The sequence below is a fragment of the Malaclemys terrapin genome, chromosome 4 (assembly GCF_027887155.1).
Source record: "Malaclemys terrapin pileata isolate rMalTer1 chromosome 4, rMalTer1.hap1, whole genome shotgun sequence".
NCBI classification, from domain to species: domain Eukaryota; kingdom Metazoa; phylum Chordata; order Testudines; family Emydidae; genus Malaclemys; species Malaclemys terrapin.
The window spans coordinates 59,107,699-59,127,617 of NC_071508.1; the positions used below are offsets into that span (position 1 = coordinate 59,107,699).

General features: G+C 37.0%; 1 protein-coding gene across 4 annotated transcripts in view; it reads right to left on the reverse strand.

Moving 5' to 3' along the window:
• Nucleotides 1-19,919, reverse strand: part of BTBD10 (BTB domain containing 10) — a 49,913-nt gene that overhangs the window by 4,271 nt on the left and 25,723 nt on the right. For all 4 annotated transcript variants that reach the window (XM_054027302.1, XM_054027301.1, XM_054027300.1 and 1 more), the window contains 5 exons: nucleotides 13,358-13,551; nucleotides 8,301-8,586; nucleotides 5,196-5,298; nucleotides 4,166-4,286; nucleotides 1,958-2,155 (listed from right to left, as the gene is read on the reverse strand). In XM_054027302.1, coding sequence (XP_053883277.1) covers nucleotides 1,958-2,155; nucleotides 4,166-4,286; nucleotides 5,196-5,298; nucleotides 8,301-8,586; nucleotides 13,358-13,511 — 862 coding nt within the window. In that variant the 5' untranslated portion in view covers nucleotides 13,512-13,551. The remainder of the gene's footprint in view (nucleotides 1-1,957; nucleotides 2,156-4,165; nucleotides 4,287-5,195; nucleotides 5,299-8,300; nucleotides 8,587-13,357; nucleotides 13,552-19,919) is intronic.

Here is a 19,919-nt window from a genome sequence, read left to right on the forward strand (position 1 = left end):
ATCTGTAATTCCAGTTGAAACTATTGAAAAAGTTCCTAGGATGTTATAAGTCAACTAAGATTGAAATATGAGAAAAATAAAGGCATATTTTCAAACACAATTAAAGGGTATTGTCAACTGATGGTCTGGATGGTTTCTCCCACTGATTTCATTCATGTTTTTATAGACTGATGTTTTCTTGAAGGCGCTCAGAATGGACATGGCAGAGTCTGTAGTGTAAATTAAACTACAATGAATCCCAAGAAAGGTAAAGTTCTAAGGTGTGTTCCGCATATAGATAGATTGCCTTGCACACGTTAAAATGCTTGCCAATCTACTTAGCAAGTGGATTAGAGTTAAGCTTTCGTTATTTCTTTTAGAGAAAAAAAGTTTCCTAAAAGGGCAGACACTCCATTGAGAAGTGGAGCCTGCTAAATACAGAGGAAACTTCTCAGTAATTTAGGTTAGTAGTCCACAACCCTTTCCTGTTTTCAAGCTATGTTATTTCTCAGAAAATAGGAATTGCAGAGATTTACACACAAAAAAGACCCCTTCACAAGCTGTGTAGGATTCCCAGAGAAAACACGAGAGTGTGTAATAAACAGTTTTGGAGTGGAGACCAGAACTAGAACAGCTTCGGAGCAGTGGAGCTGCAGGTTTTTGCCTGGAGCTGGAGCAGAGCCGGAGCACAGCTCCAAAGCCCTGGACAGAACTAATTTTTTTTTTTTTTTTTTTTTTTTTTTTTTTTTTAAATTGAGACAGTTACTGCCTCCTTAAGATTGCCAAAAGTCTGACCTGTCTTCTTTGCTTTGCTCTGCTAGAACAGTGATATTATTCATAGTTGGGCTTGGAAGTATTAGATTTTTATTGATAAATGTCAGTAAACATCAATGTCACCAAGTACACAAACTGACAAAAATATTTCCATCAATAATTAAAATTTATAGACAGGCAAAGTAAGAAAATGCTGTTTGAGAACTTCGTGATTTAAGTATACTTATTTTGTATATTTTGACAAAAACGCATGGTCAATGTGTTTTTAACAGTTATAAAGCTTTAACTTTTTGAATCTCAACATCTGTCATTAATTGTCTGACCCCTCTATTCTCTGACTACAAATTCCAACTGTGAAAATTTAAATTAATAAAAATCAAAAAATGGTTAAAAATAAACATTAGTATTTTCCGTTGAAATTAAAAAACAAAAATCAAATTCTGCCATGCCTACACATACTGTCTGAAATTATTTTCAACTGAACTATTTTCATTCCCTCAAACATTGAGGGGGGGTGGGAGGGAGAGAGAAGAAACAAGTTTCTCAAGATTAAAATTCATCTTGACTGAGTTTTTGGTAAAGTTTTAACAAAAGTTACTTGAGAGGTTTGCATTGTGTCAGATTAAAAAAGAAAGCCTTTGAGGGCCTTTTATTTGTTGGAGCACAAAAAAGTCAACTTTTTAAATACATTGAATCCATGTACTCAGACTGGAAAGGAACTTCAAGCTGCACAAAGATACTGTGCATGAGCAGAAGGGAATTCGTTATCAATTGCTTCTAACTTACTTATGGACCAAACTGTTAAAAATGTTTTCATAACAAAGTAAGAGAACATTGGCTGCTGCACTCGATCCATTTATCTTCTGTAAACCAATTCTTCATTTTAAAGTAGAACTGGCCAAAAATGGGAATCATTCTTCAAATGCTTTCCAACTAGCTCTGTTTGAAAGTATTTTCCCCCCTCAACTGCTTGTGTCCTTTAGGAAGTATTTTATTCCGGTCTTTGAACAGAGTGCAATTTAACATGGCTGCATTTTCTTGACTTCAACTGATACAGCATATCATCATACCAAATACAAATAATCTGCGCACTAGCAGCAGTGAGGATGTTGTAAAGCTCTAATAGTGCCTGAGTTTAATACTGATGCAGAGTCAAAGCACTTTGGTAGAGCTAAATTCAATAAAAGTATAAAATCAGACTTACTTTGTGAATATTCCTCTCCCATCTGTGGAGGATACTCTTCATCCCAATCAACCACATCATCATCCGTAAGCACAACAATGTGGCACTCTCTCTCGCCGCTCTGGGCACTAGCTACCATCAGTGGAAGAATCATTTCTTCAAGGTAAAATTCAAACTGTCTGCGAGCACCATCATTTGATAATTCATGCATAAGAGCACCTGAAATCAAACCCATAAAAAGCGTACTGACATTGGGAATCATGGTAGAGAAATGCAGGCTGGAATTAAAACTGAACAGCAGCACACATCCGCCCATAACGAAATAAAACAAGGCATAAGTCAATTCCTTTGACTGTTAAGTGGTCTGATAGATTTCCTTCAGTTTATTAGTATGAGCAAAAGCAGAACTGCCTTTCAATTTAAATAGCCCAAAATAATGTGTCAAGGTTTGTATCGGAAGGATTGTCTTGCAGTTTGCTATTCCCCTGTCAAACAGAGTAACCTGATAATGTAGAAAGACATGGTTGCATAATCTAGTTAAGTGATAATATTTTTCTTGTATTTCTGGTACATGTATGATAGTGATTTGTAAAATTCCCCTCGTATTTGCTAAAAAAAGTTTGCAGTATTGTAGCAGCCCAGGATATGAGAGAAACAAGGTACGTAAGGTAATAGCTTTTATTTGGCTAACTTCTGTTGGTGGAAGGGGTCAGGCAAGAGTTAAAATTTAGCTAACAGCTAAGACAGAAACCGCAGATCAAGCAGGAATGCTTTAGAAGCCCAAGGACACTGACACTGTAAACACCTGATAAACTTATATGATCAAATGTCCGCCCAGTAACTCGGCTCTTACAACAGAACAAACCCTCCCTTCACAGCCCTCTGGATATTGTAAACACTCACCCCCACCCCAACCCTTCGCCTTAAGGTATTCACGAATAATTGATGTAATCAAAACAGTTTGATGCGTATGTTCAGTTCCTGTCACTGTCATGTTAAGTGCGTTCTCTGTCATTGAAACAATGTTTGTCTCTGTAAGAACAAGATAAATGCAAATGAAGTGATAAAAGAAAGGAATATAATTGGTCACTGTAACCCCACACCTTTGAAGCTGTTTATCAGTCTTCCCAGTACCGTGAATAAACCCCCTTCAGTATTGTCTGTGCTTGCCTGATACTTGGGGAAAAGAATCGCTTTGCTTAACAAAGGTACAAGCTTTCAAGCTACACAGAGCTCTTCTTCCGGTCTGGGGAAACTCCAAGGTCTCAATTCTGAGGAATTTCCTCTAGGTGGGACATTACACTAATATGAGATTACAAGTATCAGAAATATAGACTCATGAATGCAAAAACGTGTATGCCAGTATATTACTTAAAAACTTGAAATACTATCTACGATGCACTTTTTATTTATTAAAAATTTTGTGCCTACTCTATTTGGACCAAAAGACTTGTATAAGTATTGCCTCTTCTAAGCCTGGAAAATACGGTCATAGATGCTAAACATTGTATTTTATACATCCATTTCTCATCAAGACAGCTTGTCACTTTTACTGTGAAAACACTGAAATTAGAGAATGACCAACTTTCTAAGGGTACGTCTTCACTACCTGCCGTATCGGCGGGTAGCAATCGATTTATCCGGGATCGATATATCGCGCCTCGTTAAGACGCGATATATCGATCCCCGAACGCATTCACCATCAACTCCGGAACTCCACCAGAGCGAGCGGCGGTAGTGCAGTTGACGGGGGAGCCGCGGCCATCGATCCCGCGCCATCTGGACCCCAGGTAATTCGATCCAAGATACTTCGACTTCAGCTACACTATTCACGTAGCTGAAGTTGCGTTTCTTGGATCGATCCCCCCCCCAGTGTAGACCAGCCCTAAGTAACAAATGATGGGGAGATCTGTTCATTAACTGCACCTTATGTATTTGTTCCCAAAAGATCTCTGCTGTCATCCAACTGCTGATATTTCTCAACTTGTCTACACAAAGATATACATGAATAAATAAGGACTTTAATGAAACACCTGTTACAAGGGCTGTGCTGATCTGGTGCACAGGAGAGAGTGAGAAAGTTTGATCCCCCATAACATTCTACACATTCCAGATTATGCATTTGATTGTCTTACAATATTTTACAATAACATCAAGACTAAGTAAACTATGTGTACATTTTAATTATCAAATGTACACTACAATTATTGTAATAAATTCCATACTTACTGAGATCTCTACATTTGATAGTACTATATTCAAAGGAGATGCAAAGATAGTCACATGCTTCTCTTAGTTCAGGAATAGATATTCCGTCAGGACAACGTATAATCCCAGTCTTATAGTAATCCTTATAAAATAGAAAAAGCACAAATATTAGACTAAACCATCTGCTGATAGAAACATTTCATTCACTATTAAAAGGACCTTTTTCACATTCATAAATCCTAATGCTTTGTATTGCAATCTTCAAAAACAAAGACTGAACCACATGATTAATATGTTCAACATATATTTATCCTCAGACTTAGAGCTTCCAGAATAGAAGGGCCACTATCAAGTGAAAAGTCATTTTCAAGTTTTAGCTGTATTACGTTTCTATTTTAAATTTCAAATTCTTGAAACTGAACATTTAAGTATGACATTTATTTTTATGGCTTACTATTTACACATCACTCAGCTTCCTCCACACTAGCTCGGCCAACAAAGCAGTACAGCAGCCGGACTGCATTGTGATAATGTTTAAGGCAGTCTAATTTTCTTTGCAGACTGCACTTCGCATTTTTCTGCAAGTGTAACTGCCACCTACAGTACGTTCTGCTGAAATAACTTATTTCATCCACTGCAAAAGAATCAAGAACAAGAGCTGATAAAATAAAGCCAAAATGGCTTTTTGAATTATATGTTTACAAAAAAACTGTTTAAAAATAAGTGAAATCTTTCATAATCCTTGATTCCTGAGGCTTAGCCAAACCCCGGGAGTACCTGGCTGGAAGCACAACTGCACTTAAAAATAAAAGGAGCATTTCCATATCAAGGTATTCTTTCAAAAGGAAAAATAATCACTTATTTATAGAAGATTGTATTTAAAATGTCACATCAAGCAGAGAAATATTGCCTCACCAGGATCTCTGTCAAACTTCTATTATGTGCCTGTGTAGTTTTTAAATATAGAAAGTGTTCAGCTTTTCCAGTTTCAGGGATTATAAAATCTACACCTCCTATTGGCTAAATTGTACTATTGAAAATAAAAGATCACCAGAATAGCACGAAACACAGTTGAGCCAATTCCTTCAGCTACTTCGTATTCTCCCTTTTCATTGGGACGGGTGAAGTTATGTTCTCTGCCTGATCCAAACATCCTATTGAACAGAATGACAATTCAGTTAGAACTCACTTCTGATTTACAAGGAACTTAGATGAAGCACAACATGCTCAAACTGCAAATGTAATGGCAAAGAATTCACACTCCAGCTCAGAAGTTATTGACCCTATACAAGAGAAGATATTTGTGCACTGTTCAGCAGAGCTGGCCAAAACTTGGAATTTCCATTCATGGACATTTCAATGTTTGATTTAGTTCCAAACTGGAATGAAAACAAGTAATTTCAAAACCTCCTGCAAAACAAAATTCTGAAAAAAAAAAAAAAATTCTATCTTGAAAAAAATTCAAAAGTTTCATGTTGAAATAAAACTTTCATGTTGATGTTTATTTTGCAATACTTAAGGAGGCTTGGAGGATCAGAGCGTGGTTGCTACAGAGTAAGAAGAGGAACACATTCTTCCTCAGGGTTGAGGGCACTGTCTCCGCAGCATTCCCAGTTTTGAAAGTTGGGTATCCAGCTCATTCCCAATCTCAGGTGTGTTATCATTATACTCCCCATTCTATCGGGCTCTGCTCACATCTCTTGGTTCATCCTCCTCCCTCTGCTTCTGGTTCCTACCATTTCCCCCAATAAAGTGCTTCCAGTAGAGGATTTTGCTTGTGCCACTGCTATACATAGCACATCAACAAGTACTGGCAGCAGTAAAGAGAAAGTTACTAGGATTGCACACATTGCAATTAACACTGTTGGTAGCAGCCTCATGAAACCGAGAAAGCATTCTGTGGTGAAGCAGCACCGGCACAATTCTCCACCGTGGAATTCTCCTGAGCTATCATTTTAAAAATGCAAGTTTAACATGAGGAAATAGTGACCCAAGTGCTCTTAAAACTCTACTCAATGTATTAATAGGAGTTATGTGCATATTATGGAAGTACAGTTTTGCTGGCTGTGCTTCCCAGTTAAAACCACCGATCTTCATTAATAAGGGAGACCACAATCTTAAAGAGGATGGACTTTCAGCAGTTTTGAAAACTCCATCTATTGCTTTTACACTTTTCATAAACATCAAGCTGTATCCATTACTTTATATCAGACACGAAGCTGAAACGCTGCTTTTTTTTTTTTTTTTTTTAAACACACAAACAGGCTTTAAGGCATAAAGTGTTATGCTTTTATCCATCTTATACCATTAGACATTTTACTTTAAAAATGCACCCAGTTGTCCCCCCCCCCCCCAAAAAAAAAAAGTTTCTGCATGTATGTACATATCAAGGGCAAATGCCTAGTCTGAGTAATTTTTGTATTAATACAGGAGGCGAGCCTTTACATTCATATCCATGCCCTTGTTTAATGAGTGAGTTTAATATTTTTAATTTATTAAAGCGAGCCCAATAGGTTCTATTAGGCTTTAGGCAAAGAGTAAGTCTTCACCGTGGTAACTTTCAATTCCAAGCAGACTCTGGTTAAGCGGTTCTTGCTCAATGCCCTGCCAACTGGTGCTGGAGAAGGAGCAACATTAGATGTTATTTTTAGACCAACATTTTTATTAATAACCTACTTTTGAACTGGCAAAAGTATAGAATAAGCTTATTTATTAGACCAATCCCTAGAGGAGAGACTAACCTAATGACGTCTCAACTACACAAGAGCTCTAGTATTTTTGTCACTAGATGTCTATCCCCCAAGTCAATGACAAAGGAGACAAATTTTCTGTGTTTTACACTGACAGACATTTTGTTTCCCACCCACTCCCTACATATGTCAAAAACATTTCCTTTCATCTATTATGCCACCTCATAAAAAAGAAGGTTAAAGAGGCTGGTTTTGCCTTAATTCCAGTTGTTTTTGTTTCATTTTGTTCTTTTGGCACAATCACAAAAGGACAACAAAGTTACTATTTAATCCTCCCATTGGTCATTTAAACAAAGCATGAGATTGTAGGTGGTAAAAATGATAAACACCTTGGCAAGAACCTCCATCCAGACATATTTAAAAATATGACCGCATGAGTGCCGTGCTGAGACACAGCCATGTCGCGGAAGGCTACTTACAGAGAAGCACAACAATTTGATACTCCAGCATGAGAGACCCCCTCAATGTCCCATGAAGAGGAAAAAGTGACCCTTAAACATAGGAAATGGGAAAGTGCCTGGCGCCCAGCTGGTTGACCCAAAGGGTCTTTTCTGACCCATTAAATTTATTAAAAATACACAAAATATTGAAGTCAACACTGACTATTAAAGCCACGCTTCTGATGATCTTTCATTCAACAATTTACCACTTCTTTAAGTGTTTTGATTCTCTTTGCTAATAAAACACTGCCAACCATCTGCATTGCCAGGCAGTGTCATTCAATCTCAGAAACAGGGCATGCCACTTTAGAAAACAGGAATTTGTGGGTGTTGAGCACCATTATGACTTTTCAACTGACTAGAACAAGATAATCCATATCTTCCTGAATGGCTTTCCTTCACTCTATTATCCCAGAGATTAGCTATGGTTCATTGCTTTGTTATCACCAAAAAAATGAATTAAGAAGGGCAAGTGTCCAGACAATCCCAACACTCACTGGTTCAATTCAAAACCAGTTGCTTTGTAAACTGACTACAGTGCGGGATTGTATGTCTGAAAAATGAGAAAACATTGAAGCAATGTACAGCAAGAGAAGAAGCAGCAAAGCTTCCATTAACAGATGAATGTTTAATTTCCTCTCTGAGAGACGGCTTGCCAGCAGTGACCATTTTTTCCATTTCACAGATTTCTCACTACCTTTTTAACTAGTCATTTCACAAGGATGTTCTCTCTTGGATACAACTAATTGTGCTACTAACTCAGTCACAAAATCATGTGAAGTGAAATACAGGAAAGTAGAACTTACACAGTAACTAGGTTTTTAAAAAAAATATTAAAAAAATTAAAGATAAAACATTAGCAGACAAAAACGTTAGTGTTTAACATTTGTTTACAAAAAAGCAATTCAAATAAGAGTCAAGAAATGTTTAGAGTACTGTATTGTGCAGAATAATAATGATACCAACCTGCCCAACATTGTATTAGGCTGTGCAGTAAAAATCGAAGGATCTACAACAAATCTAGTGTTGTCCACGATAAGAGTAACTCGTTCAGAGGTTCTTACACTCCGGGCTCCTTCTTTTGCATTCTCATATACAAATACCATTTCCCCAGCAGTCTTGCAACTCCCATCTGAACTTGACTGGCTACTGTTTCTACTGCTGTTCCCAACACTACTATTGGAACCATTTGGGGAAGTTTTCTGAGGACGAGGACTGCTTGGCCGAGATGAACTGTGATCCTTTTCTCGATCTAAAAACAGAAATTGGGGAGGGAAGGGAAGTCAGAATTTTAGGTTTACAAGAGCTCGTCAGCCCATCTACCTTATTTAACAAAAAGCAACAACCATGAACGTGGTGATCTGATTAACTGAAAAAAGTCTTAGGACTTGTCTACACAGCAAGTTAGTGCATGGCAAGTACAGCACATTAGCTTACTATGCAGTAGCATCCGGTGTGGACATTGCTGCAGCACAGTGGAAGTCCCAGGGTGGAATTTAGCACCAACACTGCCATATAGGAAGTTACTGAGCAGCATGCTGGTGTGCAGTAGACCCACACACTGGTTTGCAGAGCAGAAGCTTGCCCTGTAGACAAGCCCTTAAAAGCTAAAGACTAATAAGGCAAACCAAATATTACATTTCACAACACATCAAATCCTGCTACATTTTCAACCAAAGTTCCCATTTCCTAGATATAAGCATCCTTTTCTCCCAAAAAGAGTTCCTGAGAAAATTTAACATTCCATTTTCAGAGAAGTTCAGTGTATTGTATGAGTTGAGTTTCCAGCAAATTAAAACAAAGCATCATATTTTAAAAATACTGCTTTTTAACAGCAGTTAAGCTTTTGCAGTGTTCTGTACCATTTGCATCAACCCTGTTACTATCCTCTGGTGAGTCACTGACCAGCAGGAACTGCCAAAGGACTTATTATATGCTTCCCACTAGTGGTGCACCTAGAAGTCTCGTTACCTGCCAGATGGAGGCCAGCACCAGATTACTTCACAAAAAGCAATAAGAAACGCCATAGTGGACATGAGAACTAACATGCCCGTAGGGGAAATTTCTACCTAACCCTGTCAGTCAGTGGTTAACTTAAGCCCTGAAGCATGAGGATTTATGCCCATTATAAAAAAAGATTTTAATCCTCGCTATTATTGTGGATGTTCTCATCTGTAAAATCTCTAATCTCTTGACTTCGAAGAAACTCTTGACCTCAATGAGATCTTGTGACAAAATACTGCAACATTTATACATGGGTGGGGGTGGGGGAATCAATTTAACATCTGCCTTTCCGTTTCACTGTAACATTGCCATTTACTTTCTATATACCAGTCATAATTTCGTATACCTCACATCCCTTGTCATGTGTTTCCTCACTAAACTTTCTCAGTCTTTTCCCTCTTCATACCACTCCATGCCTCTAACCGTTTATACCACTTGGACCAACGATTTAAAAGTCACTTGATTATTTATTTTTTTTAAATCTGGTTTAAATCAGGTTGAGGCTTTGTAAAAATTAATTTGAAAATCTGGGCTATGGAATTTTAGACTAAAATTTATAATAAAAATACAGCATTTATAATTTTATTAAGTATCACTAATGATAATATATATTATTTAAGATTACAGAACTGCTGTAGGCAAAAAACAAAAACTTGAAAGTTAAGGCCCTGTTCTTACAAACAGCCATCAGACACAACTTTACTCACATGAATAATCCCATTGATTTAAATGGGACAACTTGTGTGTTTAAGATTAAACAGGAACCACAAGTGTTTGTAGCATCAGGGGCTAACATTTTTATTAAAAGCTTTCTAGCATAAAATCATTGTCATTTCAAAACAAAATGAACAATGTTAGCAACAATGCAATGTTTAGAGACTTTTGATACATTAGCAAAATTAGTGAATATTTTTTTATATACAACCCAAAAGTTTCAAAACAGGCATGTAAAGTCAGACCCCTAGGATTGTTTTTTTCAAAAGCACTGAAGTGACTCAGAAGCATAAATCTCAGTTACTGCACACCCTGAAGGAGGAGTTGTTGGGTGGTTGAAGCATTTCAGCCTTCTTAATTTGTGGAAGTTCTATAGGTCAGAAGTTGGATTTAATTACAAAGTTACACAGGCTATTTACTTAGCAATTTTGTGTTGCTTTCACAGTAAGAATGTTAACGAGACCCTGGAGTTGTCTTTTTCAGCATAGTTGAACATTTTAAGTATGAAATTTCTCCATAGAAAAAAATCCATGTAAAATCTAAAATGACACTAATTAGGAAACTTACAAGTACAAAACATCCACTTCAGCAATTTAGTACAAAATGGGAAGTAAAGCAGCTTTGACTTGTTTGTTTTAAAATAGATATAGATCATGGATTTTACCCACCATGCTTCGTATCGTTATGCTGTGACCAAGTCAACCCCTCCATTCTTAGGGGCAGAAGCACAGGGGCCCACTTCCATACAGGAACAGAAGGGGTAGTAACAGATATTCTCTCCCACCCACAGAGAAAAGGGTGGTGACAGGGCACCTCCTTCACCCCCATATACACCTACTCTAGAACGGGAGACCGTGTATTTAAACTTCCTATTGAGTTTATGCCTCTCAGAGCTATCATTTCACTCTGCCTGCCTGAGTCTGCAGACCTCACTGCATTGATTACATTCATTCAAGTTCTTCTTCACAACTGTGATAGCCAGATATTTGATATTTCCTAAAAAAATAAAAGCTCAGATTCTGATATAGTCACATGACTCCAGAAGATGGGGTCCTACATGCAGGCCTATAATTTGTATGCGTCATCTGTTTCCAACTGAAAAAGAAATGAAAGTTTGGGTTTTTTTTTAAACCAAACACTGCATTTCTTGGCAGCTAACAGAAAATTGCATGTTAGAAGAGGTCAGGATTGCTCCTAAAGTAGCACTTAGGAAACTGATTGCTTTTGTCAAAAGCAAAGAGGCAGACGACTTTGCATCCTTCAAGTTCTGGGAGGCAGGTAATATTCCTATAATTGACAATGAATGGAACACTGCTGAAGAGGACATTGGCACCTGTTGGATTTGGGGAGTTAAGGATTGTTCTCAACTGCCTCAATTCTGGATAGACAAGGTGGGTGAAGTAAGATCTTTTATTGGACCAACTTTGTTGCTGAGAGAGACAAGCTTTCGAGTCTGGGAAAGGTACTCGGTGTCACAGCTAAACAGAAGGTTGAACAGCTACTCTCTAGTAATCACCACATGGAGTGAGCATCTCTATACGCAGTCACCTATTTCTGAAATCATACTCAGTGCAGCAAAGGAAAATACAGCCCAGTAATTGCTGAAAGTATTTAAAAGCCTTTAAAAAGTCACCTTTATTAAATATAAAAAACATGTGAGTGAGTTGAGTCTCTGCTCTTTCATGATCTGTGACTTGACCTGCATCTGCCTCTTGATCTCTCATGTCTACCACTAGTACTATGGAGGCTCATTTTGAAGGGAAAAAAATTACAGCAGTCCGTCCACCAACACCATTTAACTTTTCTCATTCCGCTAGTGAGGATTATCCCAGAGACCAGATTTTATTTATAAGTAGCAATCTACTGTTATCTCATAGAAAATAGTTCTCAACGGTGTAACAATGGCTTCTCTGGAACAAAGAATGAAAATGTGAACATAAACCTTCACTTTCATTCTCAACCCTATAGTAGCCAGGTGAAGCAATGCTTCTTGTGCGCTTCAGAAAGAAAGCGTGTTCAGAATTTAGGAGTAAGTTAGTCCAGCTCAACAGTCCGCTTTGCCCAGTATTGCAACAGTTCCACTATTGCCTTAAAATGTTAATGCACAAACTTTAGTAACACCGGATTGTTAAACACCCCACAAACAGCAAGGTAGGGATGCTCATTTCCGAGCTTGCTTTTGGAACTGGAAAAATGCAGTTTACTTCAGAGCTAGAATCAAGTAAGATTTCATGTGTAAATTTGAGATCCTATAAAAATCCAGCTGTTTGACATTATGTTTCTATTACTGACATGACATGAGAACTAATCATGACCAACAACTCATTCTGGCTATATTTCATCAGCTGTGCCAACATGGGGCAGGAGCTCCAAACGCCAGACTCAAAGAAACATTTAGTATTTTGTTCATCCCACGATGTCCGTTTCCATCTGGTACACCAGCTCCTTCTCCTATGTCACATCCCAGAAGGCAGGGAGCCTGTCTTTAAAAGGTATGGAGAGGCTGAGTTTTTGTTTTAAAAAAAAAAAGCCAACTATATCACAGAGTCTCCAGAGTTTAATACTTTATACCTCAAAGAGTTCACCAATTTACAAAACAAGATAGTGTTTTGTTTTGTTTTTTTAATGGAAGTATTTACCAGACACTCTCCCTGCCTTCAAATATTTAAGGTGCTACAGTAGGGGAAAATATATTTATTAACCAACTCCGGGCTTCAGCAGAGTTCTCTGGTTATTATGACTCAACAGAATAGTGCCGATCCTACGTACTAGGGCATCATATCAAAACAGGAACCACAGGCCAAACATGAATCAGCAACACAGTATGCCTAAGTGGAAAACATGAGTTTTGGACTAAAAACTACTACACCTCTACCCAGATATAACGCGACCCGATAGAACACGAATTCGGATACAACGCAGTAAAGCAGCGCTCCAGGAGGGGGAAGGGGGGCGCTGCACGCTCCAGCGGATGAAAGCAAGTTCAATATAACGCAGTTTCACCTATAACGCGGTAAGATTTTTTTAAAAAAAGAAGAACAGGAGTACTTGTGGCACCTTAGAGACTAACAAATTTATTAGAGCATAAGCTTTCGTGGACTACAGCCCGCGTTATATGGGGTAGAGGTGTATTACTTTCTAGTCCATGAGAGGCATTTTCCTAGTCTGAGGAATTTGAGCATGTATATATCATAATCCTGACATCGCTTGTAAGAAAAATTTTCCTTAGTCGGCTCTACACAAAGGAAAAAAAAGATTAGATTAAAAGATTAAGTTTTTGGAACACAAATTAATCTCCAACATACCACCATGGTGTTGCCTTGTTGGTGAAGTTACATTCCTGATACATGGAGTGAGTTGAGACTCTGATCTTTCATGGGACGAGTCTCGTGATCTGTCACTTGACCTGCGTCTGTCTCGTGATCTCTCATGTCCACCACTAGCTCCATGAAGGCTCATTCTGGTATTGTCTACTCCTTTAGCAACACGAGATGGTGTACTAAAAAACAAAAAAACAAAAACAATCTATTCAGCATTCGACAATCTTAGAGCAACTTGTAAGACCATTCAGATTTTGAAAAATAATCCAGTATGTTTCTATATACAATTTTTAAATATTTTATACTCAAGATACACAAAACTAGATTAATTTTATTTACCTACAGTTCATTGCTATATCATTCACATATTTCTGTATCTATGCAGTATCATTTAGAGAATCAAACAATTACTCTCATATCACTGCAAATCAACCTATAGAAAAATGCTACTGATCGCTTCCTCGTTTGTAAAACCTGATTTCACAGAATCCCTTGCAGAGCTCCAACCATTACAAGTGAAGCACATTTTAAAGTCAAAACAAAATATTTTAATTACTTCAACAAAATATATGAACAAAAGAAAATAACAATGCACCTTCAAAAGAAAAACCATGAAATTAAAAAGGGTCAAGTTTAGCCCCAAAAAATTGAGTTTTGTAAAGAAAAGCTTTTATAAAATGTAAGACTAACAAACATTGCCATAATATTTTAAAATTTAACTTTTCCCCTGAAGTAAACATTCCCCTGCAGTGTTCAGCCTCATGCTAGCAACCAAAAAGAACCTGAAAATGATTTGAATTTTTGATATCCAAAACTGAGAGAAATAGAAAAATGAAAACCCATAAATCACAGCAACCCAGTAAGCAAAATAGTAAGCTACTTTCTTAAAGCTGAGAAGTTATTTAAAAATCTACAGTGCTAGTAACAGACAAGGACATTTGTTTTAAAATATTTTAACTTGACTGCATAAGATCAAAGATTTAATCAATATAAAAGTCATATGTTACATTTCTTTGTTTAAATAAACAGAATGTGTTTTCTTAATACTGGCACATTTAGCATTTAAACAAAGTTTTACTTATACATGTGAAAATATTTTTGTACTAAGAACTGGATTTCAAGCTCCATAATTCCAGAGGGTAGCTAAAATTACCTAATAATATTCTTAATCTTAAATTAATGTATGACACTTTAAATGCATCAAAATTTTAGATTACTACTGCGACAGCTTGGCACAGGAGTGATTCCACATAGTTTCTTTTTTGCACTCTTGACTTAGTTGAGAGTTCTAGGAAGACTATCAATATAGACATGAATTATAGGATTTCATATCCGATAATAGAATGCAAGCCACTTTCTAAAAATTAAGTACTGAATTACTGAGGCATAAAGAATCAGCCTAGGAGGCCAACATCAGATAAAGAAAATCACTCTTTCCTACTTGTTTGTGTCCAAGAGATGGGGCTTGAATTACTCCCTTACTTGCCAGCTTGTAAATCCCACAAACAACCGTACTCTCAACCAAGAGAGCTTAAAGAAAGGACTGCTTGAGAAAAGCAGAGAGATTCAAGAACAATCCTCACCAGAAAAGGTGGTAGGAATTATGATCCAATTAAGAACTACCAAGCTAGACAGTGCACCCCACTATACTTAGAGGTACAAACTTGACAAGCCAGTTTCTGAAATATTTTTAAAAGGTCGATTAGAAGTTATCCAAGTGGAGATGAGATACAAAGACCACTCAAAAGGTAAGTAGCCAGCACATAACAGATGTTTCCCCTTCAGTGATGGGTGCAACATAAGAACCTAAACACAACAGAATGATAAGCCTCAAGCCATCACTGCTTAATCTTGATGCTAGAGCCCACCAAATTAAAAAAAGGATAGTGACTCTCCAAGAGGAGGAGTTGGTTAATGCTAGTTAAGAGACATCCAAGAAAATCCTAAAAATCTATATCTTAAAAAGAATTTAAGAGGTCTAAAGTTTCTCCACACCCTACTTGGATGCAGACCATGAGGGAAAAGTTTCTACCAATGAAGCAAAAAATTGGTGCGGAGAAACTACTGCAGTATCATTTTCTGCCAAGTTTAAAATATGCTGCAGTAAGACGACACATTTTCTGGATGTAAAGTTGGCTAAGAAGTTACTGAATAAGGTAAAAAATGCCAAGTCTTGATTTTTAGAGAGTAGCAAGGATTAGACGCACATTTCAAAATGAACAAGCTCTAAATGGATTCATTAACAAATGATGCTTTCAGAAGACACTTAGTGCCTACTTTAAAAATAAGTAATAAAATAAATTTGCATTCTAGAATGTCAAAATTTAAGGACTGTAAACATATCTTCTTGTATTTGCCTCTCCCATTATGAAAGTAAAATAAGACTGGTTCTTCAAAAGAAAATGAGACTTGCAGCAGAAGTTGCAAACAAGAATCTGTAACCCCACCCCTTAGATTCCATGAAGATTTTGGGAGGGAACATCTGCAAATGCCTTATTTTTCTTCTAAGTATTTGCATTTATAAACTCAACTACTTTCCCTGGAAGACTATGAAATATTTTCAAAAATTAAAAGTGACAGGCTACAACCGGGGGGAGGGATAGCTCAGTGGTTTGAGCATTGGCCTGCTAAACCCAGGGTTGTGAGTTCAATCCTTGAAGGGGCCATTTAGGGATCTGGGGCAAAAAAACTGGTCCTGTTAGTGAAGGCAGGGGACTGGACTTGATGACCTTTCAAGGTCCCTTCCAGTTCTATGAGATAGGTATATCTCCACATATTATTTGAGCAGGCCAATGCTCAAACCACTGAGCTATCCCTCCCCCCTAATTTTAACCATGTGGTGAAAGGTGCCTCATTTCATAGTAACAGTATTCATCATGACATGTTTCTTTTTGGATAATGGTCTGCAAATACATACATTTCTTTAGACAAAGAAAATGCACTACTGACACATGAGACAATACATAAAAGACTATAACAGGGTACCTGCAGATTACATGCTTTGGCACTCTAGAGACATGAGCCAATGGAAAAGTCTATTCTTCAAGGAAGGACATTTATAGATTTTACTATATTCTCTAGAATTCAAATTCCTTTGTACACGAGGGCCCAATCTTTCAGGTTGAGGCAAAGTCCTTCAAAAAACAAATCAAGATATCTACAGTCACTGCCACTTCCCAGGCAATGTTCTTGGAGCTCACAGCAAAGCAAGGTTGACCCTGGTTAATCTTTCAATGGGAAATTTCTAAGGAAAATCAATGCTACAGGAAGTAGTGTTGGTGACTCAATAGGCCATGTATTTTCCTCTTTGTCAGTCCTGAATAAACACCCAACAAAAGAGAGAGCACTCATTATGTTACTGGAAATGCCTTCTCCTGGACAAGTTGTAAAAACCAAGACCTTCAGTACTCTGATCTTTTAAAAGGTACCAAGGCACTTTATGCCAGAAGAAGGGAGTCACAAAGGATAAGATTCCAGGCCCAATGTTCGCATTCCACCTACATTCTCCACGTAGTTTGAACTGGAATTGCTGTTCCTTCACTCCTCCTCTATAATAGGCTGCTGAAGGTTTCTTGTTTCCATTTTTAATGGAGACACAGATTAGATTCTCACATGTAGAATCCTGTTCTTTTGGCTGCTAGGTACTCTATAAATGTAAGACTTAAGTACACAAGCCAGACTGATTGAAACAGCACCACTTGAAACATGAACACTTATCTTAATGACAGCCACTTGAACATCAATGTTACTGCTGAATCATAGCCAGACAAATTCAGAAAATACATTTACTTGAGCAGTTAATATACCTGGCAACATTTAAAGTTCTATTCATCTGAACACATACACTACAAAATAGAATACTATTACTGAAACACAGGCATATTCAGCAGTAAGTAAGACAGTTAAAAGGGACAAGAAGCTAACCCCCAAATTTTGGGCTATATAAATAAAAAGGGTGGTAAAAGCCTTAATGTGTTAGATTCAGGAGAAAAATAAATGTCAGTTAAGAGAGTTTACTGAACTTTGCCCTGCAACATTGTGAGCCAGAACATTGCAGCATGAGGCTAGTCTCAGAGCCTCTGGAAAGTGAAGCTGAGTGAAATAGAAAAAACAAACCAGATGACTTGTGACTCAGTGATTATTTTGATTTGTAAAATTGTTTTAGCAGTAAAAGGTGTTAAATAGTAACACAAATAATTTAAAATACCAAAACCATCAGGAACATTTTTTTTTTAAAGTCTAGTTAAGCAAAAATCTTAATACACAAAAAGTGATCATCATCTCAAACTAAAAAAAAAAAAAGTTTTAAACAATTGCTACTTGTATCCTTAGTGAACCTATGTATGCAGCAGAATCTCTCTGTTTCACACCAAACACTGGGAGACTGGATTAGTTAACGATTTACACTCATTCGTAAGTGCACAAAAACAACAACAAAAATAATGCATCACAAAATGCATTGTATTAAATTTACCACTGTGGTGTAGTTTAAATGATAACACTACCAAGCGTAATAGCAAATGCACTGTAGTATATTTTGTGAATCAAATCTTAGGCTTTGTCCACATTGAAACTATAATCACCAGCATAGCTGCACTGCTGCAGACAAGCCCTAGGGGTTTACACTGGGGATTTTTACAGCAGTAGACTGTACACTGATACATCTCTGTCACAGCAAACTCCTAGTGTAAGTGAGCTGCACTGGTGAAAAACTGATTTGCACCAGAAGGGCCTATTCCACTTTCAAGCAAGGATAAGCCATGCCGACATAAATAAAATGTATAGCCACGTGGCACGTCTACACTAAGCAGTTGCACCAGTGCAGCTACACCAGTGACCGGTCACTGACAGCTAATACACCCACAATAATTATTACTCTACAGTACCCAGCTGTCACACTGCATTAATCTGTAATTTCAATCTTCAAGAAAGCTATGGTGTTTTGCTTATCACACTTTAGCAAGTGTCCAGATGAACCACTTTAACTGCACATCTCTCTTTCATTCTAAACTCTTGGAGGGTTTGCAACTGGGAACTTTCAGATCAGCAGAGACCTGAAAGTGCTTTTTTTTAATTCAACAATCACCTGTGAACTCCTCTCTCTCTCAAAAAACACCCACCTTTGAATATAATCAATAAATGATTTTAAAAAGTAATTAGATTTGGTAGTTTTGCATGTTTGGGTCACAGTAGAGGAACAGAGCAAATTTTAAAACCATAATTTGGAATGCAGATTCTCCTTATTTTGATTTTAAAATAAACTTAACATTTTGAAATCAACTGTTGCATAGTCGGTTTTGATCCAAATCAAAATTATATTGACCCAATATTGAAAATGAGGTGTACAACATCATTATAGAAGGCAATAAAACGAATTTGGCTTTTTAAAGTTGCCAACATAAAGCAGCAGCATAGTCTATTTTACTGTTTTCAGAACTAGAGAAGTAAAAAAAAAAAAAAAGAATGTTGTGACAATACTGGTACACTCATCCAAAACTTTTGGGCCAGCCTACCTGGAGTATTTATTTTTCTTTCAATCACTGGATTAGAATGTTTTGCCCCGTAGTGTAGTGGTAAAAAAAGAAGTGGGTAAACTAACCTAAACAACATATTCCCCAAATGAGAAGTAGGTAAACTCAGTTTACCGGTGCCTACTCTCTACTACACTACTGAATGTGCCTCTAGAAATTATTAAAATATATAAAATATTTTAAAGTGCTTTAAAAGCAATTGCATTACAAACCAAAAACTTGACATGCTCAAAGCTTTACTTAAACACAGAAAACTAGATAATGGAGTTGGATGGAAGAAAAGCGTAAAATTTGTCAAAATGGCAGGTTTGTCAAAGTGTCATGATATGTATATTTTGTATTTCTGCAGTCAGGCAAGAGTTGATAATTTTTATAAATGCCAAAAGTCCTATTCCAATTTAAAACCTGGATGCAATTGTGAAAAAAATTTTAACCTTTCAGAATAAAATTTTATTCATTTGATAGATACCAAACAATTAAGGAAGGATTCATTTTATCATCAAAGTAAGTGCCAGAGATTTCAAATTGCCAAGCTAACCCACACTCTAATGGACATCGTATAAAATGTAATGGTTTACAAGCAATTTGTTGTATCACTTAAATAGAATCATAGTATATTGATGTCTATGATCAGCAAAAATTTACGGTCAGTTCAATTACAGTGAGCCAATAACAAAACCAACTTTAATACAATTTCTCTTCTTGCTATATTCTCTAAGGCTTTTATTTAAAAAAATTTCCTAACATATTAATGTATAGCTAACCTCTTGCACGGAATTGTGACTGTATTCATGTAATCAACACTTTCAGAAAAGTGAGGCCAATCTTTAAACATAAAGTTACCACAGCATTTTTGTAAGGCTTTTTTGAAAAGAGAAAATCCTCTGCTTTTATTACAGTGACTTATCTTAGAAGTAACAAAATAGTCTCACACGCACTTGGAAGTCTGCTCATTTAAATTGACCAGGATACACAAAGGACAGTGCATCTCCATCTCTGTACTGTCCGTCCTGTTA